Below are 24,364 nucleotides of genomic sequence, written 5' to 3'. Positions count from 1 at the left end.
TTGAGCCTAATGCGTCATGCACACTTGAGATAAAAGTCTTTGGAAAATGCAAGATCACAGATCAATTTTACCCCCTTCCATGTAGTATGAGAGCCATACTCTACACAGTCTATTCTGTTAAGCTGCCCTCCCCATCAGATAAAATCTTTGCAAGATGCTGCACACAAAGATGCTGTACACACTCAAAAGATCATTATCTGCAAAAGATCTGTTTCTGCAAAATATCCATTCCTGCAAAATGCATTCACAGTCTGAGATCTGCAGATCCTCATACACACCTGGTTTAACAGACTTCATCTGCATATCTGGCAATCTGCAGATCTGAAAATCCATCCTGGTGGATCTGATCTGCAGATGATCTGCAGATAATTGTCTGTTAAACCAAGTGTGTATGAGGATCTGCAGAGATCATAGACTATGAATGCATTTTGCAGGAATGGATCTTTTGCAGATACTGATCTTTTGAATATGTACAGGCATCTGTGTGTGCAGCATCTTGCAAAGATTTTATCTGATGGGGAGTGCAGCTCCATAGAATAGACTGTGTAGAGTATGGCTCTCATACTACATGGAAGAGGGTAAAATTGGTCTGTGATCTTGCATTTTCCAAAGACTTATCTCAAGTGTGTATGAAGCATTAGTCTAATAGCAATCAGTGTGTGACAGCTGGGGTGGGAGGGATGGAGGGGGGCACGTTGGTGTGTCAGCCTTGGGTGCTGGAGGACCTTGTCCCGACTCTGCCTGGGATAGTTCAGTTACATCCCTGTGTGCAGGGGCGCGCCTCTAGCCATGTTGTCACTCCAGGCAAGAAAATCTGTGGCGCCCCACCCCCACGACGCCCTTTCATGAAAATAATCATGATGCGGCAGCGTTTTATCAGAAAATTCGCAATGTGGGCAGTGTTTCACTAGAAAATACACGTAATGTAAGGCTGTAGAAGTGAGCTTACAGGCTGCAGGCCAGTGAACTGACAAGCCTATTCACCACTTGGGGACACAACATCTGGCGGGGAGTGACCGCGGTCCCCCCTGCACAGCACTCATGCCCGCCTGGTCGGCCTGGCACCCTCTACAATGGGTCAGAAGGAGGCACAAAGGGGGACAGGGGGAGTCACAGGGGACTAAAGGAGGCACACGGAGACAGAGGTGGCACATGGGGACTGAAGAGGCACATGGAGACATAAGGAGGCACAAAAGGGATACAGAAGGAGGCACAGGAGGACAGAAGGAGGCTGAGTGGGACAGAAGGAGGCACAAAGGGCACAGAAGGTGGCAGAGACGGCACAAAGGAGGAAAGAAGGATGCACAAGGCACAGAGGTGTCAGCTGCCTGCAACTTACGCTAAGTAGATTCAGCAGAAGCAAGTAATAGAACAGCCACAGGGGTGTGGATTAATCTTGGGTGGGGCTTACTTCTGCAACATGGCGCCCCCCAGGACCAATGGCACTCCAGGCAATGGCCTGTACTGCCTATGCCTAGAGGCGCCCCTGTGTGTACAACTACTCAGCGTTCCATTGCAATTCTGCACATGGCTTACCAATACATCACCCATAGAAGCATAATATAGATTTATTAGAACTGAATGATAGCAATACATCTGCCCAAGGAAGGCTTGGGCTAGACTGATATACAGTTCAGAATGAATAACCTACCTTCACCTTGGGACCTAAAAATGTAAACTATACAGCTATACTTTCCTGAAAACGTGAAACTCCATATTAAAGTAAAACAATTAAAATAAATCATCCGATAAATTTAGTTTAAAGGACCACAGTCGCTAAAATCTTATAATTTAAAGGGGCTCTCCGGTACCTGTCAAAGCTAAAACTGACACTTCTCTGGGGCTTCTATCGGCGCCCTGCAGCTGTAATGTCCTGCGGCGCCCTCCTCCAATACTCAGTTCTCTGCCACCGGTAATCTGCCATTTGTCTAGTTAACTAGACGAATAGAACTGCAGCTGCATGGCCATGCGCCATTGGGAGCTTAATGCGCAGTATGAAGTTCTCTTGTACTGCGCAGTAAGCTCCCGATGATGCGCGCAGCCACAGTTTTATTCATCTAGTTAGACGAATAATTAGATTACCGGCGGCAGGAAACGGAGCATCAGAGATCGGCGCGGGACATGACAGCTGCAGAGGGCCGATAGAAGACCCTGGCAAGTGTCAGTTCTAGCTTTTTGACAGGTACCAGAGAACCCCTTTAAAAATAACGCATACAATTAAGAAGTACATTTCTTCCAGAGTAAATAAGCCACAAGATACTTTTCTCCTATGTTGCTGTCACTTACAGTAGGTAGAAATTTGACAGAATTCAGAGGATTCTAAGCATAGACTTTATTCTTTATGAAGACACTTCCTGAATGAGATTTGTACAAAGATGCTGGCCAGCATGCCTGCTTACCGTACACTTCTTTGGCAGCTGGACGGTGCTTTTGAAAATAATGAAAACCCTGAGAACACCCCATGAGGAGATGAGCTAGACTTGTTTTGTTAGATTTCTACTACTTTCTGTAAGTGATCGCAACATAGAAGTAAAGTAAACGTATGTCTTATGTATAAGGGTTACACACACACACACACACACACACACACACACACACACACACACACACACACACGTTTCCGTCCATCTTTTCAGTTTACGGTGCCAAAAAGTGACATCACTTCTGCCCTTTAACTCAGCTCAGTGTTAAATTTTTGCTTATTTTACATATTACCGACTGTCCCTCCCACAGCAAGCCCCCTAGATAACAGGCTTATGAGCCGTAAAAGAATTCCCACATTCCTGTTGGCACTGCACAGATCAAAGGCACACAGACCAGGTGGAAAATTATTGGGGGGGGGGTTGAAATACCTATACATATATATTTTTATTTAAAAAAATTCTCTTTTTTTCGGGCACTATTGTAATTGCTACAACCTCCTTTAATTAAGTTAACTTGTTAGTATAGGTAGCTCTTCATTTTTTTCTTCTTTTAAGATAAGAGCCTGTAAATTCATTAAACAAACAACTATCAAGTAAACTGTTCTTCTGTAAACCCCACATAGCCAGCAACACTAGAAAGCCTTTCAGAGGTCTCAAAGCCTCAGTGAAACAAATGCCCTCTTTACCAAGCTAACAATTTGTGTAGAGACGTACTCGCACCTGTGCAGTAGAGCGGATCCGATCAGGTTCAGCTACTTCCACCTTAACCCGAACGGAGAGCAGTTGGTTCACAAGTGCTGGTTTGCTGTAGGTAAATATTTACCTGGCTGCGGTTCAAGGGCTGAAGCACTGCATTGCCGGGACACCGGAGGACGGGGGAACGTTAGGATTCAGAGGCTTCTCCCTCCCGAGGCAAGTATATCCCAGAGGTTTTTTTTATTACAGAATCTCTTTAAGGTTATTGAAAGTTACCTTTACATTTCAGTCAGCAGCCAGCTTTGACATATTAAAAAATGCTTTCAGCTATGCAGTCAGGACAGCAGCACACTGGTGACCAGTCACCACACTGATTTATCTTGGTAGACCAATTAGTCCATTGCAAACATGCCATAGATTCTGCTCAGCTGCTCTACCCACTTAGCTTTATTGAATGACTCTGGGGGACTTTTTCTCCCCTACAAAAGTTTAAAGAGAAACTCCGACCAAAAATTTAACTTTATCCCAATCAGTAGCTGATACCCCTTTTACATGAGAAATCTATTCCTTTTCACAAACAGACCATCAGGGGGCGCTGTATGACTGATATTGTGGTGAAACCCCTCCCACAAGTAACCCCTCCCACGCGAAAAGTTCAAACTTTTGTGGGAAATAGCTGTTAACAGCTGTTTCCAACTGCCAAAAACCATGCAGCAGCTACATCACCTGGCAACAGTAAAATGTTCACTGGAGTTCCTCTTTAAGATATCCTTTAAGACAAAGTAAGGTTTCATTACCGGTTTCAGTGCACAAATAAGGTCCATAATAAGGTTTTCTTCACTCTTGCTGCTGGACTTGCTGTTCTGGTCCTGAAATGACATCCTTCCAATTAGTACAGAGTAGGATGGGGACGGGTGCCAATCAGCAGACAAATCCCCTTAAGCTGGGAACACACGTTTCATTTCCCGCTCAATAGATGTGTTCGAGAGGAATATCTGGCATGAAGGAATTTATCAATCGCTTTACCGCTAAATTCCTCATAGAAGTGAATGGAAAAATAAGAAAAACGAGCGAGAAAAGATGAGAATAGAGTGCCATAAAAACCCGTTTGGGCGGAGAATCGAACGCGAAAAACATGTGTTCCCAGCAAAACATGCAGATCTGGCTTCCAGGAGTTGGAAGCAGTGGCTAGCAAATCAAGGTCACTAGCAACCAATTAGCCAGCAGCAGACTGCCAGTTGGCAGCTAGTGGCTTTAATTTGCAACCCAAGAGTGTGAGTAGTTGGGGGGGGGGGGGGGGGGGGACCACAAACTCACCATACACTTTTTTAAAAATATATATCTTTCCAATGCAAGAATTGCAATAAATTTTTCTGACTGATTGTAACAAAATCTGACCAACCTACCACATGTGTACCCATTTCCTGTGACAGAAAACTCAGAAAATTGCTTAACCTTGGCGGTTATCCCGATATCTCCGGCCCCGCTGGGACGATTTTCAAATTTTTTTTTTTTTTACTGCATGCAGCTAGCACTTTGCTAGCTGCGTGCATTTTCCGATCGCCGCGCCCCCCCCCTCCAGACCCCTTGCGCAGCCTGGCCAATCACTGCCAGGCAGCGCTGAGGGGTGGATCAGGATTCCCTCCGACGTCGGTGACGTCATCCCGCCCGGTCGTCATGGCGACCGGGGAAGCCCAGCAGGAAATATCGTTCTGAACGGGACTTCCTGCTTACTCTGATCGCCGAAGGCGATCGGAGTGGGTAGGGGGATGCCACTTGTCAGCGGCTATCATGTAGCGAGCCCTGGGCTCGCTACATAAAAAAAAAAAAAAAAAAAAGTGCTGCGCTGCCCCCTTGCCGTCAGAATTGGAACGGCAAGGGGGTTAAAGGAAACCAGAGCTCAACGGAATAAAGATATTCCAAATAGTCTCCAGTACAGGGCTTTGGACGACATCTTCCCGTAGCCCTGCTCTGCCTGCCACAGAACTATGCAGGCTGGAACGGGGCTGCGGGCTATGAACTGGCGTGGCGTCTATTAGACACCGTGACCAGTTCATGCAATCGGACGGGACATAGCGCAGCAGCGATGGCGTGCCAGCAGATTCGGCTAAGCGTACTGGGTCTGGCACGCGTGCCATAGGTTCGCCTTTGCTGCTCTATAGTATCCCGACTTCCCAATTACAGTAAGTATCAAACCTGAAAGGAGCAAGACATTAAGCTGTATAGTGGGGGTATTATAATGTATAAACACTATATTAGGAGGCCTTATGATAAAGGGAAACTAAGGGCAGAACAGAGGCGGCCTTGGAGGGGGGGCAAGTGGGGCGATCGCCCCAGGCCCTGCATTAGATAGTCAGTTGTTTATAAATGCCAGACTGAAGAGGTGGGTTTTCAGTTTAGACTCAAATGCTTCCAGGGATGGTGCTATCCTGATTGGAACTCCTTCCCACACACAAAGTCTAGGGGCAGCATGACAGAAGGCTCTGTCTCCAAAGGTTTTGAGGTGGACTCTGGGGGTGACCAAAGATGTTGCATCCTTTTGATTTGAGATTGTGGGGGGTATGATGCAGTTGCAGCAAGTCCTTTAGGTATCCAGGGCCCAGATTGTGCAAGGATTTGAAGGTCAGTAAGCCAATCTTAAACAAAATTCTTCATTTTAATCGGTAGCCAGTGGAGTGAACACAGGGTTGGTGTTATGTGGCAATGGCGAGGTTGGCTCGTTTACAGCCTAGCTGTTCGTGTTCTTCTGAGCAGTGCGTTATTTACAAATACTTAGCTCTTCCCATTTTGTTTTATGCACCTTATAAATGTTGCACCAACCTCCCTTTTATGGCTAATGTTTTTTTGTTTCCAGCATGCTTTACAGTACTATGCTGTTTGCATTTTTGAAATGAATGTCTGCACTGACAGGAAGCTTGCCAAATGTCAGATTAAAGGACACCCAAGGCGAAAATAAACGAAATAAATGATTGTATCCATCTTCCTTCTCCTAAAAAAGGACTTAAAGGGGTTCTTTCGCGAAAAAAGTAGGCAGTTAAAAAAAATGTGACAGATGACAGGTTTTGGGCCAGTCCATCTTTTTAAGGGGGATTCTCAGGGCTTTCTTTGTTTTCAACAGCATTTCCTGAACAACAGTTGCACACTATTATGTCAGTTAGATTTTGCAAGTGATTATGGAGGCCGGCTGGTATCTTGCCATTTTGGCAGTTAAACTGCTGTTCAGGAAATGCTGTTGAAGACAAAGAAAGCCCTGAGAATCCCCCTAAAAAAAGATGGACTGGCTCAAAACCTGTCATCTGTCACATTTTTTAACTGCCTACTTTTTTCGCGAAAGAACCCCTTTAAGATATTCCATTTTTTTTTTATATATTTAAATATCCTTTAAAAATCCTGAGTCAGGACAGAGTCAGCCACTTACATACCTGATATTTAACTCTTTCAGGCAGAGGGGGAAAAAAAAAAAAAAAAAAAAAGCAAACAGCATAGTTATTTGTGTGCTAGGCACTGTACATACCCATGTCTACCTCATGTCACTTGTCACCTCGGGTATCCTTTAAGGTAACATGCAAGAGCCTCAGCCTGAGGGCCCCAGGGGCATTTAGGTCAGTCGAGCTTGAACTGGAGCCAGAGGGGGCTCAGGCTGGAGCCTTCTGGCTGGCTGGAGAGCTGGGGATGGGTGCTAGGCTAGTTGGGAAGCAAGGAATGGGTTCTAAGCTGGCTGAGGAGTTGGGGGATGGGTGCTAGGCTGGCTGGGGAGCATGCCTGGATAGAAATACAAACTGACTCCCCATTCAGCCTAGCACCCATCCCAGGCCAGCCTAGAACCCATCAGTTGGTTAAAGGCCACTAAACCAATATAAGGATAATTACAATACGTAATGTAATCAAGCAGTGAATGGTAGTACCATTGGCCGTTTGATTACATTACGTATTGTAATTAATACGTAATGGAAGGGGGGTGGGGCAAAAAAAAAAAAAAAAAAAAAAAAAAAAAAAAAACACTGGACACTGCAGCGATTTTCCAGCTTCTATAGCACTGAAACGTGATCGCCGGGAAATCGCCTGAAGATGGTGCAGGCTAAGCGTTCGGCGATTTGCGTTAATCGCCGACGATTAAACGCAGATCGCCCAAGTAAGAACAGACCCATAGGGTATTCAAGCACTAGCTCTTTCAAAAGCACTTCCGCGTTTTGCCGAAATCTCTGGCAAAATGCTCTAGTGTGAATGGGCCCTAAGGCATACTGCATTAGAGGTGGACAAGCCCGTGAGTGTGGAGGTATGGTGTATGGCCTACACGTATGGCTCTAGGCCCCGCATAGGACACTCGCCTCAGGCCCCGCTTATTGTAAGCCCACCTCTGGGCAGAACCAGCGATACGGTGTGATCCTGACCAGAACATCTGAAGCAAAAAGAATATTCAACTGATATAAATTAACTTTTCTTTTAAAAATTGTGGTTTGCAAATGGTGACCTTCACATTAACAACCCCCCCCCCCCCCCCACAACCCCAATTAGATTTAATCGCTCGTTCCATCACATTGGTTTAGCTACTGAAGCATCATGGCTGCCTCCTCTCTCTGATAACCCCTCCCATCTCCCCGGGACTTACTTCCACTTTTCGGAGCGTGTACCTCTTGCCCCGGATGTCCTCCATCAGCATCTCATACGGCGTCAGCACATATTCTACCGGCTGAGCATTGTAGCAGCGATCTTTGGCACAACAGAGCCGGATCCCGGCACGCAGCTCGTTCATCACACAGTTCCACAAAGCACCCTGCAAGAGTTCAACATTAGCTTCTTCAGAGAGACAGCAGTAGACATGTTCAAACCTATGTGGTAAATCGACTGTGTCTACCTTTCTGTGACCAACAAAGGCATAACTAATTAAGATCCCCAAAGAGCAAAAGATTGGCACGCTCCACACTACATATTAACCTATTGCCCCCACCTATAGGTATGCCGCATAGGTAGGAATATAACATACTAATATACGTGTGTTCCCATAAAACATTTTATGCCATCCATTTAAACTGTGTACTCTCACAGGACCTATTGTATCTAATATATTAGACCTATTATCACACCCCTTCATGCATCTTCCCATCAACTGACCAGCTTCCCTGTCCCTGCTGAAGAGATGCACCCCCCGAGCATGATGCTGCCACCACCATATTTGACAGTGGAAATGGTGCATGCTGAGTGTTGTGCAGTGTAAGTTTTCCGCAACACAGAATTTTGCTTTTTGGCTAAAAAGTTATTTTGGTCTCATCTGACCAGAGCACCTTCTTCCACATGGTTGCTGTGTCCCCCACATGGATTGTGGCAAACTGCAAACGGGACCTCTTATGCTTTCTGTTAACAATGCCTTTCTTCTTGCCACTCTTCCATAAAGGCCAACTTTGTGCAGTGCATGACTAATAGTTGTCCTATGGACAGATTCCCCCACCTGAGCTGTAGATCTCTGCAGCTCGTCCAGAGTCACCATGGGCCTCTTCTTGACTGCATTTCTGATCAGTGCTCTCCTTATTGGGCCTGTGAGTTTAGGTGGATGGCCTTGTCTTGGTAGGTTTACAGCTGTGCCATACTTCTATTTCTGAATGATTGCTTGAACAGTGCTCTGTGGGATGTTCAAGGCTTTTGAAATGTTTGTAGCCCAAGATTGCTTTAAATTTCTCAATAACTTTATCCCTGACCTGTCTGGTGTGTTCTTTGGACATCTTGGTGTTGTTGCTCCCAAGATTCTCTTAGACAACCTCTGAGGCCATCACAGAGCAGCTTTATTTGTACTGACATTAGATTACACACAGGTGCACTCTGTTTAGTCATTAGCACTCATCAGGCAATGTCTATGGGCAACTGACTGCACTCAGACCAAAGGGGGCTGAATAATACGCACCCCCCCCCCCACCCCCCCTTTGCAGTTATTTGTAAAAAAAAGGTTTGTAATCATGTACGATTTTCGTTCCACTTCTCACGTGTACACCACTTTGTATTGCTCTAACACGTAGAATTCCTATAGAATTGATTCATGTTTGTGGCAGTAATATGACAAAATGTGGGGCCGAATATGTGTACACACACACACACACACACACACACACACACACACACGGCCATGAATCTGATATAAAAGTGTCAAGATTTGGTGACCCAAATGTATATGTAAACCCCTTAATTTTACTACAATGGGTACCTACAGTGGAGGAAATAATTATTTGACCCCTCGCTGATTTTGTAAGTTTGTCCAATGACAAAGAAATAAAAAGTCTCAGAACAGTATCATTTCAATGGTAGGTTTATTTTAACAGTGGCAGATAGCACATCAAAAGGAAAATCGAAAAAATAACCTTAAATAAAAGATAGCAACTGATTTGCATTTCATTGAGTGAAATAAGTTTTTGAACCCCTACCAACCATTAAGAGTTCTGGCTCCCACAGAGTGGTTAGACACTTCTACTCAATTAGTCACCCTCATTAAGGACACCTGTCTTAACTAGTCACCTGTATAAAAGACACCTGTCCACAGAATCAATCAATCAAGCAGACTCCAAACTCTCCAACATGGGAAAGACCAAAGAGCTGTCCAAGGATGTCAGAGACAAAATTGTAGACCTGCACAAGGCTGGAATGGGCTACAAAACCATTCGCAAGAAGCTGGGAGAGAAGGTGACAACTGTTGGTGCGATTGTTCGAAAATGGAAGGAGCACAAAATGACCATCAATCGACCTCGCTCTGGGGCTCCACGCAAGATCTCGCCTCGTGGGGTGTCAATGGTTCTGAGAAAGGTGAAAAAGTATCCTAGAACTACACGGGAGGAGTTAGTGAATGACCTCAAATAAGCAGGGACCACAGTCACCAAGAAAACTATTGGAAACACATTACACCGCAATGGATTAAAATTCTGCAGGGCTCGCAAGGCCCCCCTGCTCAAGAAGGCACATGTGCAGGCCCGTCTGAAGTTTGCCAATGAACACCTGAATGATTCTGTGAGTGACTGGGAGAAGGTGCTGTGGTCTGATGAGACCAAAATAGAGCTCTTTGGCATTAACTCAACTCGCTGTGTTTGGAGGAAGAAAAATGCTGCCTATGACCCCCAAAACACCGTCCCCACCGTCAAGCATGGGGGTGGAAACATTTTGCTTTGGGGGTGTTTTTCTGCTAAGGGCACAGGACAACTTAATCGCATTAATGGGAAAATGGACGGAGCCATGTATCGTGAAATCCTGAATGACAACCTCCTTCCCTCTGCCAGCACGACAATGACCCAAAACATACAGCAAAGGCAACAAAGGAGTGGCTCAAGAAGAAGCACATTAAGGTCATAGAGTGGCCTAGTCAGTCTCCGGACCTTAATCCAATAGAAAACCTATGGAGGGAGCTCAAGCTCAGAGTTGCACAGAGACAGCCTCGAAACATTAGGGATTTAGAGATGATCTGCAAAGAAGAGTGGACCAACATTCCTCCTAAAATGTGTGCAAACTTGGTCATCAATTACAAGAAACGTTTGACCTCTGTGCTTGCAAACAAGGGTTTTTTCCACTAAGTATTAAGTCTTTTATTGTTAGAGGGTTCAAAAACTTATTTCACTCAATGAAATGCAAATCAGTTGCTATCTTTTATTTAAGGTTATTTTTTCGATTTTCCTTTTGATGTGCCATCTGCCACTGTTAAAATAAACCTACCATTGAAATGATACCTACCATTGAAATGATACTGTTCTGAGACTTTTCATTTCTTTGTCATTGGACAAACTTACAAAATCAGTGAGGGGTCAAATAATTATTTCCTCCACTGTATATGACCCCCCCCCCCCCCCCCAAAAAAAAAAAAAAATTACGTGGTCTGTGTGCCTTTGCTGAACTGTGCAGTGCCAACAGTATAGTAGGAAGTGTTTTTTTTTGTTTGTTTTAATATTTTTTTTAGCTATAGTAACAAGCTTATGCAAATGACAGAACTTCCCAGTTCAGATAAAATGGATACTATGACCAGAAGGGAAAAAACAAACAAAAAAAAAAACACTCCATCCATCTCTTCAGAAGAGGATCAGGTGCCCAACCTCTTTATTCTAGAGAATATATTGAACTGATTAAGCTGTTCTCACTGTAATATGTGTTGTGCTAAGTGTACACACACACACACACACACACACACTTTGTTGTGAACTTCCTCCTTCCAGGTAGGACCTGATTACTATTACACTATTTTTGAAGTTTGGAATATTTAAAAACGTTCCAAAATGTGCTGGAGGTCTTTACAGTAGCAACAATGTTATGGGTTGTCACTACACTGTAGTATGCTATATTATACAGGTTTTAATCTGAAATGTGCCATGCCGTATGGTTTTTAGTTTGTTTTTCAATCATTTTGTATTGAAATTGTCAAACAAAAAAAAAAAAAAACCCACATACAAAATGCTGGGTTAGAGTACCTGCTACTAACCATTATGCTGCTGCTTGTTGCCTTTGTATTTCCCTTCTGTCCACAGCCTCTTCCCAACCCCTCCTCCAAAGTCTTCTAGATGTTCCCTGGCAGGGGAGTAACTACAAATCAGGGGTTCCTCCTGTAAAAACGTTGAGCCCCCTTAATGTTCACACCCTTCCTTTACCTCTATTTGGTGACCCTCACAGTCTGGAGGCCCATCTCACAAGGGTCATAACACAAGTGTGGCCATCAGGATCATCACACCCATAACAAGTAGCCACAAAACACCTGATCTGAAGTGATCAGAGAAAGGGCTTCTTCACACTGCAGGCGTTTTCGGGTTTTGTTTTTGTTTTTTTACCCACAGGTGATTTTTAAAACCACCCACCAAACGCTTGTGCAATTAATGTCTATGAGAAGGTTTATATCACCGCGGGTGGTGTGCTGTCCGATGAGCAAAGCGGTGCATGCACCATTTTTGAGGCTGTTCCGCCTCAATGGAAAGTATAAGAGAAACACAAAACGCTCACAAAATTGCTTTGTGTAGCGATTGTGTTCACTTTTTAACTATAAATTGCATTTATTATTTTCCAGGTCAAAGAGGTCACTTCCTGACTTGCGTCAGGGAGGGACAGGGCCGCCATCAGAAATTTTGGGGCCACACACACACACACACACACACACACACACACACACACACACACCAGGCCAGGCCAGGCCAGGGCACCCCCTCCCTGGGCCCACCCACTGGTTGCTGTGCCTGCACACTAGCCTCCCCACCCCCGTGTGCCAAGTGTGAAAAATGTGCATGGCTCCGTCACCGACGAAAGTGGCATGCACAGCGTGATACGGCAGAAAGTGGGCATGGCCATGGCATGTGGGTGGAGCCAAATAATGGTAGCCCCGGTTAACAAATGAGATAGGGACTTGTAGGTCCATTCGTATCCTTTATCCGTTCTAATTTGTCCCCCTCTTTTCTTCCTGTGCCTCTTGTCCCCCTCTGTCTCGCCTCAGTTTGTGCCTCTTGTGTCCCTCTGTGTCAACTCATGTTCTCGTCTCATCTCTTTTCTCCCGGTGCCCCTTGTCTGCCTCTGTTCTCACAGTGCCTCTCATCCCCGTGTTACCTCTTGTCTCCTGTCAACTCGCCTCCCTGCCCTAGCCAGGTATAGGTGCCCCCAGTATAGGTATGCAAGCATTGGTGCCCCCAGTATAGATAGCCAGGTATGGTTCCCCAGTATAGGCCAGCAAAATACAGGTGCCACAGTATAGGTATTCATCTATAGGTGGTACCCAGGTTTAGGTAGCCTGGTATAGTTGCCCCCAGTATAGGTAGCCTGGTATGGGTGGTGCACCAGTATAGGTTAGCCAGGTACAGGTGCCACCAATATAGGTAGCATGCTATAGGTGCCCCAGTATAAGTAGCCAAGTATAGGTGGTTTCAGCCCCAGTATAGGTAGCCAGGTATAGGTGGTGGCCCAGTATAGGTAGCCTGTAGCCAGATATAGGTGGTGCCCCAGTATAGAAAGTTCGCTGTCGCGGGCTCACTCATCTACTCCCCACGTTCAAGCGCTGATGTCACCCTTTACTCAGTGCTGGAATGTGGTGTGCTGGTTAGTCGCCACGGGCCCACAGCCTGCACATGCAGCCCTTATAGCGCTTTGGTGGGGCAGAGCCCTCAGAAGCCCTGGGCCCCTCACTGCAGTATCAGTTGTCCCCTCTGATGGCTGCCCTGGGGAGGGAATTAAAAAACCACTCGAAAAAGACGCTTAGAAAACCGCCAAGCTCAAAAACCCACCCAAGTTCCGGGAATCGGGGGGCCTCAAAAACAGCCCAACTCAGACGGACACACAAGCCAAAACGCAATGTGAACAAGGCCAAAGGGAAGGTTAGTAGTAGCCCCCCCCCCCCCCCCCCCGCCACACCTCTAGGCACTGCTTCCTCTTAGTTACACCCCTGCCCTACTTTTTCTCTATAATGCTAGCAAGGTCATCCTAGCACTGGCCCTTATGCTGTGATCCGAACATAACCCCACATTGCTGAAGCAAAAGACTGCAGTTGCCTCACTTACCCAATTTTGACCCGCAGCCAAACAGTCCTGCCTCTTATCCGCAGTACTGTCCAGTTTCATCAGGTTCTGGAACAGGAATTAGAAAGGATAGATCAGGTGACTGCATGCATGGTTGGACACATTTCATTGCAGGATAACATGACTGCAGAGTGGAGTGGCACAAATCAAGACCCAATCAATAAAACCCACACAGATTGTAAGTTCCTCTTTTTGCAACCGTACCCTATAACCTAACAATTCATTTACACATTTCTCTGTTGCACCCTTATAGGACAAGGTAACCTTGTCCACCTTATTTGAAATTGTAAACTGGCTCAGTTCACACTTGAGGAACTGGACTATTGCAGTTAAGTTAGTACACCACATTCCGCATAGCAGTGACAGTGGATTAACAGTAGTATAGAGCTCATGTTCAACTCCAATTCTTTGCCCTGTATTCCAGCAGTGGTAGGATGTGCGAGTGTGAGAATGAACGTGAAAAAATGGTTTGGACAACTCTGTAGCTCACCCCCAAGAAGCTGCAGTGAAAACTTGTAAAAAAAGTAAGATATGTACAAACAGACAAATAAGTACATTTTTTCTCCAGAGAAAAATGAGCCATCAATCACTTTACTCCTATGTTGCTGTCACTTACAGTAGGTAGTAGAAATCTGACAGAAGCGACAGGTTTTGGACTAGTCCATCTCCTCATAAGGGATTCTCAGCAAGGCTTTTATTCTTTATAAAGATATTCCCTAAAAAGGATTTAAACAATGATGCTGGCCAACTTCCCTGCACATGTTTTTAGCAGTTGGACAGAGCAACTGCCATTCACTAAGTGCTTTTGAAAAAATAAATAAATGCCTGAGAATCCCCCTCCCCATGAAGAGATGGACTAGTCCAAAACCTGTCGCTTCTGTCAGATTACTACCTACTGTAAGTGACAACATAGGTGAAAAGTGATTTATGGCTCATTTTACTTTGTAAAATGTAAAATCTGTGCAAACAAATAAGTACATTCTTTCCAATTTTTCACCATAGTGGCCCTTTAAGGGATCTATTAACTTTTGGGGCCAATCTGTAGAAACAGATAATTGGCTGTGACCTCGCAGGACCAATCACTGCATCCGTTGCAGTCATTTTGGCTTGGATGCTGCTACAGTCTGCGTCTAAAATAGACGATGTGGGGGCAAACTAAACCCATAACAGCTTTTCTATTGTCAAAATTGTGTATGATCGGCTAAATGCCTTCAGATGTTTAAGATTGTTCCTTCTCTGCCAGTAATGCAGCTCTCCTTTAACACCATGCCTATCAATGCTTTTATCCTACAGCTCAAGGCAAATTCCTAAGCTAAGCTCACCCCAAGTCTGCCTAGGTGCCCATCTAGGATGCCCGGCTGGCAATTCTGACTGCAGAAGCCTGTTGAGAAGGAAACGCATTAATTGGTGAAAATAGTACCTGTACCTGTTTGGAATTTTCAATAGTCCGGAGGAGTTTGCAGATCTCCATGTGTACTGCATACTGCCTGCTGCACACCGCGGTGTAGTGAGCGGAGGCTTCGTTGGGGAGAAGTAGTCTCGCCATGCACTCCTGTAAGAGAAACTGCATGTCACTTCTTGATGCACACAGGCAGTGTTCCTGCTTAAAAAGGTTAGTGAGCTCATACCATAATGTAACTAAGGAAACCACGACATGAAAATTATTGGTGGACAGTTGGACAGTATACGGTTGGACAGTATGAGAAATGGTGGAAAGCCATCTCCTTGGTACCTTCACCACAATGGACAACATTAATCGTACACCAGCCTAGTTTGGAGAGTACCAGTAACACCTGATAAGGCATGAGGAACTGAAGGACTGTTTGCAAATAGTGGCCACCTAGTTTGTGTATAAACAGTCATCCATGATCCACTTGGACAAACAACCCATCAGGCATGCATGAGTGTGTGGTGGCTCCGCTGAGGCTGCTGTGGCTTGCACAGTGGACAGCTGGGGAGGGAGTCAGACAACTTCTGGCAGATGTGCCCCCTGTTGGTGGGAGGGTGAAAATGAGGCTTCCCCCTGCCCGATAAATCAAAATGTTGCTGGAAAGCAGGACCCCAAGATTAATAAATTGTTCAGTCCCTGGACAGAAAGGAATGACATGAAATATAAGAGTTAGAGTTGTGGAAAGTAAGTGGAAATGGGCTGTTACTGCCCATCAGGTCATCACATGTGGACAGGTTACCTTAATTATATCATTCAGGTTGAATCTCTGCAGGTTTCCAATAGGAGAGGAGTTTTGGGGGTTCAGACCCAGCATACGGAAGAGAAGGTAGTCCAGCGAGTCGCTGAGAACGCGTTCAACATCATTTTTAAGGCCCCAGTCCAGCGCAGAGTACACCACTATCCCCAGCTGCTCGATGACCTGGCCAGAGAGAAAACATGGTGGAGAGAATGTAACTATGAAGTGGCCACGTGGCAGAGAGAACATGACTATGAAGTGGCCACGTGGCAGAGAGAACATGACTATGAAGTGGCCACGTGGCAGAGAGAACATGACTATGAAGTGGCCACGTGGCAGAGAGAACATGACTATGAAGTGGCCACGTGAGTGTCACTAAACCAGCTTGAGACTGGGTTGATCAGGAAAACCAAACTGCCAATATTTTGAAAGCATTTCAAGGGGCACCTCCATGCTGAACCAACCCTGAGGACGCCCATTTTGAACTAGACTGAACTGGATGCAGGCACTATGGACAGTTAAAATGTCCAATCAAATGCAACATCAGCTGAATTTGATTGTCCATTTCCAAGCTGCCCAAATTTGCAATAAATAAGTGTTGTGCTTCTCTCTTTTGCACCATACTATGACTCCTCCATTGTACCGTAATTTGCTGCAGATAGTACTCCTGTAGAGTGACCAACAATACTCACTGTGTGTTAACAGGAAGATGCAGGGGTCTGTCTCTACGGTAGCAGTCAAGTTAACTGTTGTATTTACATATAAAAAAAAACAAAAAAAAAAACACACATTGTGAGGTCTAGTTATGAACTGAGGTGGTTGTTTAAGACCCAAGACTCATTTCACTCTTGAAGAAAAAACATTTAGGAGTGCACTAACAGTATCTCAGTGCCGAGCCCCGGCGAGTTCCCACGTTTGGCTGGCAGCTGGCTGGATTTCTTAGGGCCCTGATAAAACTAAATAGTGTTTTGCAGGTCTTTATAAAAAAAAAAACTAAAAAAAAAAAAAAAAAAAAAAAAAAAACTCCATTGACTTGCATTAAAATTGTGGCAAAATTGAATACCAGCTGAATAACACAAATTTTACAAGGAGACAGTTTTGGTGGTCCTAACTAAGTCATTGGACCCTTCCTTTACTGCAGCATCCTGCTGCTGCCCCCACTTGTAGGAGTGTGCGTGTCTGCGTGCCACAGTTACCCTTCACGGAAGGTTCGGTTTGCGGAAAAGTTTGCAAACCGCAATAGACTTCAATGGGGATGCGAACTTTGAAAAATAGAAAAAAATTATGCTGGCCACAAAAGTGATGGAAAAGATGTTTCAAGGGGTCTAACACCTGGAGGGGGGCATGGCGGAGTGGGATACATGCTTAAAGTCCCGGTGAAAAATCTGGATGTGATGCAAAGCAGCGTTTTAAAGGGAAGAAATTACAAACTCACTGTGTAACGCACCGCAAACAGCTGTTTGCGTAGTGACGGCCGTGCTGGACTGGTGCGCACCGTGGCGAGACTGTAGGCAGTGGCGCTTTTCAAGCCCATATGGTCGCCGGGCTGTGGTAGCCCAATGATAGAGCAGTGACTTTCCAGCTGATCAAATTTGGTCTGACCACAATGAAGCAACGACCTTATCTTTTGTGTCCCACCTCCACCCGAGACACTCAAATAGCCGGCGGTCATTGCTTCATTGTGATAAGCAAGCCCCTTCACCGTAGCAAGGTAATGATCACGAAGGGGGATGGACACATGTATATGCCTTTTGTTTTTTGTGTTGCAGCCGCCCGCAGTGCAGCCAGAAAAATGAGGCAGGCATGTACAGGCATGTACACGCACCAGAAAAATTAGCGGCCGCTGCTACCAGCGGCCTTAAAAATTCAGGAATCCGCCTTGAGTCCTGGACCCTGGTGGTGGTGGAGAAGGCAAGTGGCCTGCAGGCAGAGATGCTGTGTGTGGGGACTGACTTAGTCTTCGGTCGTGCAGTAGCCCTCCATGATCCATTCCTCATTCATTTTGATAAAGGTCAGGTACTGAACACTGTCATGACTTAGGCGACTTCTCTTCTCAGTGACAATGCCTCCAGCTGCACTGAAGGTCCTTTTTGACAGGACGCTTGCGGCAGGGCAAGAGAAGTTGGATGGCAAATTGGGACAGCTCTGGCCACAGGTCAAGCCTGCACAACCAGTAGTCCAAGGGTTCATCGTCGCTGCTCGCAGTGTCTACACCCACACTCAAGGCCAGGTAGTCTGCTACCTGCCGGTCCAGGCGTTGGTGGAGGGTGGATCCAGAAGGACTATGGTGAGGAGTTGGACTAAAGAATGTCCGCTTGTCCGACATCACCCTGAGATCGCTGGAGTGTCCTGTCCTTGCCTGCGTGGACTTGGGAGGAGGAGAGTTACTGCCAGTGGTACCTTGATTACGTTGTACAGCCACATCACCCTTAAACGCATTGTAAAGCATCATCGACAGCTTGTTCTGCAAGTGCTGCATCCTTTCCGCCTTCTGTTGAGTTGGTACAGGCACAAAGTGGCGAACCTGTTACCGAGGGTCTAGTAGCGTGGCCACCCAGTACAGGTCATTCCCCTTGAGTTTTTTGATACGGGGGTCACTCAACAGGCTGGACAACATGAAAGAGGCCATCTGCACAAAGCTGGATGCAGTCGTACTCTCCATCTCCTCTTGCTCTTCCTCAGTGACGGGACGCAACTCTTCCTCCCCCCAGCCACGAACAATACCACGGGAACGTGGAGCAGCAGAAGCCCTCTGTGGCGGCTGCTGCGGTTGTTTTTCCGCCGCCTCTTCCTCCTCCACAGAAACACCTTCCTCATCATCTGACTCCTCTCCTTCCCCACACGACTCCTCTTCTTCCTCCTCCCCCCTCTGTGCTGCCGCAGGTGTTGTGGAAACATCGGGTTCGGATGTAAATCGCTCCCACGACTCCTGCTGCCATAACTGTTCTGGTTCACACTCCTCCACAGCTGTATCCACCACTACGCACGGCACGCTCCAGGAAGTAAGCGTAGGGGGATCAAGTCACTGATGGTGCCCTCAGCGCGACTCACCAGTTTAGTCACCTCCTCAAAGGGCTCCATGACCCTGCATGCATTTCGCATCAGTGTCCAGTTGTTGGGCCACAACATCCCCATCTTCCCAGATTGTGTCCTTGTACTGTAATTATACAGGTACTGGGTGACTGCTTTCTCCTGGTCTAGCTGGCGAGAGAATATCAGCAGGGTGGAATTCCAGCGAGTTGGGCTATCGCAAATCAGGCGTCTCACCGGCAAGTTGTTTCTACGCTGAATGTCCGCAAAGCGTGCCATGGCCTTGTAAGAGCGCCTGAAATGCCCACACAACTTTCTGGCCTTCTTCAGGACAGCCTCTAAGCCTAGGTACTTGGACACAAATCTTTGCACGACCAGATTCAGCACATGTGCCATGCAGGGTACATGTGGCAGCTTTCCCAAATTCAATGCGGAAATGAGATTGCTGCCGTTGTCACACACCACGTTGCCGATCTCAAGCTTGTACGGGGTCAGCCATTGCTCCACCTGTTTGTTAAGAGCAGCCAGGAGAGCTGCTCCAGTGTGACTCTCCGCTTTGAGGCAAGACATGTCTAACACTGCGTGACACCGTCGTACCTGGCATGCAGCATAGGCACTGGGGTGCAGGGGCTGTGTAGCTGGAGAGGAGATCGCGGCACCAGCCAAGGAGGACGACGACAGTGAAGAGGTGGTAGCAGGCGGAGAGGAGGTGGCTGGAGGCCTGCCTGCAAGCCGTGGAGGTGTGACAAGTCGGTCCGCTGCGCAGCCACGTACTCCCCGCTTGCTGCCATCGGTCACCAGGTCGACCCAATGGGCTGTGTACATAATGTAGCGGCCCTGCCCGTGCTTGGCAGACCAGGCATCCGTGGTCAGGTGGACCCTTGACCCAACGCCCTTCGCAATAGATGACACCACTTGCCTCAACTGCACGGTACAGTTTGGGTATGGCCTTTTGTGAAAAATAATTGCGGCCTGGTATCTTCCACTGCGGTGTACTAATGGCCACAAACTTACGGAAAGTCTCTGACTCCACCAGCTTGTATGGTAATAGCTGGTGAGCTAATAGTTCCGCCACGCCAGCTGTCAGACGCCGGGCAAGAGGGTGACTGGCAGACATTTACTTCTTACGCTCAAATACTTCCTTTTCGGACAGCTGGGTACTGTTGTGGGCAGAGGAGAAGGAACCGCTCAAGGGAAGAGGCAGTGTGGAGGAGGGTGGCTGTGAAGGTGCAAGGGAGAAAGGGGATGAAGACGATGCACCTGAAGGATTAAGAGGAGAAGGAGGGTGGCTTGTCTTTTGGGTGCTGCTTTTCCTCAGGTGTTCTTGCCATAGCTGTTTGTGCCTTTTCTCCAGGTGCCTTCGTTAGGCACTTGTCCTTACGTGTGAGCTGGCCTTTCCAAGTCTCAATTTTTGCTGGCAGACAACACATGGCTTTGCTCCGATCTGAGACACACGTTAAAAAAATTTCCAAACCGCTGAGCCACCCTGGGGTGATGGCGCTACGGTGGCATCAGCAGCTGACGTTGAAGGGCATTTTGGCTGGCCGTCCATAGCTGGCGATACATGGCGCCGGACACTGCCCCCAGCTGTTTCTGAGGACGAGCTCCCTCTGCTTCTATCATGGAGTCATCTCCTCCTACTCCTCTCTGACTCCCTCTCTGAACTGTCCCCCTGGTCATCTCCTCTACTGGGAACATACGTGGCATCCGTATACTTATCATAATCCTCCTGCCCAGCTTCGCTTTCCTCAGACACCTCAACTGCACCAACTTCAGGTGGTTCATCATCCCCCTCCTCACATGTTACGTCCATACTATCGCCACCTAACTCAGACGTTTGGGGTGGTGTACCTGCGCCTTCTTGTTGTTGCAGTAGTGGCTGTGAATCAGTGATTTCACCACCACCAAATAACTCCTGCGAAGTGTCAAATGCAGCGGATGTGGTGCTTGTACTAGCGCTGGTGGCACTGGCAGCAGGAGATGAGGGGTTCTGTGTTAAATACTCAAGCACGTCCTCACAATTTTGGGAAGTGATAGCACGTGCCTTCTTCTGAGCACTGTATTTTGGGCCAGGTCCGCACAAAAATCACAGCAACACCACCTCGCACAGACCTGCCGGTGCCTGGTAGCCTTCCTCTGGGTCTGCCTCTACCTGGTTTATCCATTTTTTCCCATCTCGGGGGAAGATAGGAATATGCAGTGAGCTGGGTTCACTCAATACAACAGGTGGCTATATGCAATGAGGTGGGTTCACTGAACAGTAAAGGTAGTTATATGCAGTGAGGTGGGTTCACTCAACACAAAGCTAGGTATATGCAGTGATGAGGTGGGTTAACTAAACACAACAGTACTGGGTGGGTAGTACAATGTGCAGCTCCCTGTCACACACACGTAGTCACTGAATGTGCTGGGCTGCTGGCAATGGCACACACACTATGAATTAGCAAGGCTGTGCATGCAACAAAAGTGTCAGTTTGACACACTGGGGGTAAAAAAAAAAAAAAAAAACAGGATTAGCTCTGAAAAGAGCTGTTGAGGGGTGCTATAAAAGCAATAATAATTAGCCAGGAGCAAGCTAAGCAGCCAAGAACCTAACTAATCTGTCCCTAGGAGAACAATCTGCAGCAGCTCGCCCTAGTCTGTCTAATACCAAGCAGACGCATGACTAATGGCCGCCAGAGGGGGAGGGGGGGGGGGGGGGGGGGGAAGAACTCCAGGGCTTAGTGTAGCCTGAATGGCTACAATGTGCCTGCTGACTGATGCAGAGGGTCAAATTTGACCCTCATAGTGTATCATGGGGCGAATCGAACTTCCACAAAAGTTCGCTTGGTGCAGGCGAACGCGAACCGACGAAGTTTGCCGGGAACCGTTCGCTACATCTCTAGTTGAGACACCAGAATATCTGCAGGCATAGCTCCCAGCTGTCCCTTTCAGAGGGACAGTCCCTCTTTCCTCCTCATTTGTCCCTCTTTCAGGACTGTCGATAGAGATACATTTTTCTCTACTAAAAATGTGTCTTACTCAAAAAAAATAGAACAGAAAGGACCAGAGTGGTTTTAATTATAAAACATTTTTCTTATGAAATCTTTATGACATGCAAGACTAGGTGTGTGATGGGGGCGTGATCAGGGGTGTGGCAGGGGCATGGCTAAAGTGTCCCTCTTTCTCATCTCAAAAAGTTGGGAGGTATGCTGCAGCTCACAGCACTGCCCCCTTTCTTTCCCTGCTACAGTTGTTTGGATGGAGCAGCTCTGGGGAACATAACAGAGTCAGGTATGAGCACAGCCCTATGCCCTGCTGGGTAAATGCTTCACTTTCCCTTTCATTGCAATGTCGGCTGTACTCAATCATTATCTGTATCCAAGCTGCTCCTGATTGATCCTGCTAGGAGGGGGGGGGGGGTGTTAGGGGGTGTCAAGGTATGGGAACCTCTCAATTCCAATGAATCTTCCCCAGCCTCCGGGATCCAACATTAGCAGAAACAGCGGAAGCCATTTACCTTACCGGCTCCAGCAGCTTTCCAACGAGTTCCGGCAGAAATAGCAGAGCCTAATCAGGGGCCGAAAGTCGCTACTGCGCCGGAGCCGGTAATGTACAGTGCTGCCCATAATTATTCATACCCACTGGCAAATTTTGCCAAAGTTAGTTTTATTCAGCCAGCAAGTAAATTTTTTGATGTGTAATGACATAGGGGTCTCCCAAAAGATAAGACGATGTGCAAGAGGCATTATTATAGAGGGGAAAAAAAAAAAAAAAAAAAAAAATTGGTCCGAATTTGCATACCCTTCACAAAATAGTCAGTCTGTGGGAAAAGCCAAAGTTCTATACCATTTCAAATAGCCCAAGCTGCTCTAAAGCATTCTAACTACCCTGATAAACTGGGAACAGCCAGTGGCGTAGCTACAAAGCTAGACAAAGACAAACATATCGCGCTTTTCTCCTGGGGACTCAAAGCGCCAGAGCAGCCGCCACTAGTGCGCGCTCTATAGGCCAAAGGTCTCCTACTGAATAGGTGCTGGCTTACTGAATAGGCAGAGCAAAGATTCAAACCCTGGTCTCCTGTGTCAGAAGCAGAGCCCTTAACCATTACACCATCCAGCCACCAGACCTTTCTGGACAGGGCGTTGGCGCCACCGCATTCAGATGTGGCATCTGCCAGGACTGCTTACAACGGGCAGTGGGTCAGGTAGGTCAACAGCCAATCCACACAGGCTTTCTGCCAAGTGGCTGTGGACGTAAGGGAACCCCGTGGAAATCCCTGGACCTTCCCAGCTCCCAACAGACGGTACATGCCTTGCAGTATTTTGCTACATCCATAAGGAGCTGTGGGCCCCGATGCAAGTTTTACATGGGGCCCCCCAAGCACTCTATACATAATTGACACGGTGCAATAAAACCTGCCAAGCCCTGCTACAGTGTCAGAGGTGCAAGAAGGGGATGGGAACAGTGTTAAGGATTATCACTATTCTAAGCATCTATAGAAGTGATTATTACCTGCACAGGACCAATAGAGAGCTAATAATGCAATTGAGGAAGGGCCCCTTATGCGATCGCAACCTCTACACCCCCTATTGCTACGCCCCTGGGAACAGCTGTTTTAATCAACTCAACAGGTAAAAGAACGCAGCTCTCTGCAGTTGGTTTGTGGACAATCATGGCTAAGACATAAGAGCCCAGTGAGGACCTGCGGCTGCGCATTGTGGCTGCTCACAAGTCAAGAAAGTGCTACAAGCCCATTTCTAAATGTTTTCAAGTTCCAGTGGCTACAGTGCAAAGCATTATTAAAAAAATACAAGATGTTCTGCACTGTGAAAAATCTCAGAGGAAGTGGTTGGAAGCCAAAAGTGACACCTGTGCTGGCCAGGAGGATAGTGAAAGAAGTGAAAAAGAATCCAAGGATCACCCCAAAGGCCATCCTGGTGAATCTAGGCTCTGCTGGTGGCAATTTCTCAAGGCAGACATCCAAAGGACACTGCACACTGTTGGGTTCCACGGATGCAGACCAAGGAGGATGCCACTTCTTCAGCTAAGGCACACAAAAGCTTGCTTGGCCTTTGCAAATGCTTATTTGGGGAAAAAAAAAAAAAAAAAAAAAAAAAAAAGGAAGACTTCTGGTCTTCTGTGTTATGGTCACAATTGTTTGGGTCACAATGAGGTTTCCTTCATTTGCCAAAAGGAGAAGCCTCCAACCCAAAGAACACCATCCCCACTGTCAAACATGTTGATGGGAACCTAATGCTTTGGGGGTGTTTTTCAGCCAATGGACCAGGGAACCTAATCACAGTAAACAGCATCATGAAAAAAAGAGCAATACATATGGATTCTCAACAACAACATCAGGCAGTCTGCAAAGAAACTTGGCCTTAGGCACCAGTGGACATTTTAGCATGACAATGACCCCAAACACGGCAAAAGTGGTGAAGAAATGTGTCACAGGAGCCCTAGTGGCTGACCGCACTTAGCCTTCTAAACGGTGCCAGCGCACAGATCGTGCGAACTCTGGTCGCAGTCAATGCGCAGG

General features: G+C 46.8%; 1 protein-coding gene across 1 annotated transcript in view; it reads right to left on the bottom strand.

Annotated features, from left to right (window-relative positions):
* LOC137541016 (protein spire homolog 1-like) overlaps positions 1–24,364 on the bottom strand; it is a 75,728-nt gene that overhangs the window by 34,292 nt on the left and 17,072 nt on the right. The window contains exons 3-7 of the mRNA XM_068262166.1: positions 15,817–15,996; positions 15,054–15,179; positions 13,610–13,675; positions 7,729–7,893; positions 3,917–3,988 (exon numbers count right to left, since the gene is read on the bottom strand). Coding sequence (XP_068118267.1) covers positions 3,917–3,988; positions 7,729–7,893; positions 13,610–13,675; positions 15,054–15,179; positions 15,817–15,996 — 609 coding nt within the window. The remainder of the gene's footprint in view (positions 1–3,916; positions 3,989–7,728; positions 7,894–13,609; positions 13,676–15,053; positions 15,180–15,816; positions 15,997–24,364) is intronic.

Source organism: Hyperolius riggenbachi, chromosome 12, assembly GCF_040937935.1.
Source record: "Hyperolius riggenbachi isolate aHypRig1 chromosome 12, aHypRig1.pri, whole genome shotgun sequence".
NCBI lineage: Eukaryota > Metazoa > Chordata > Amphibia > Anura > Hyperoliidae > Hyperolius > Hyperolius riggenbachi.
The sequence above is the reverse complement of the archived record's forward strand: the minus strand, read 5'-3'. Positions and strand labels throughout refer to the sequence as shown.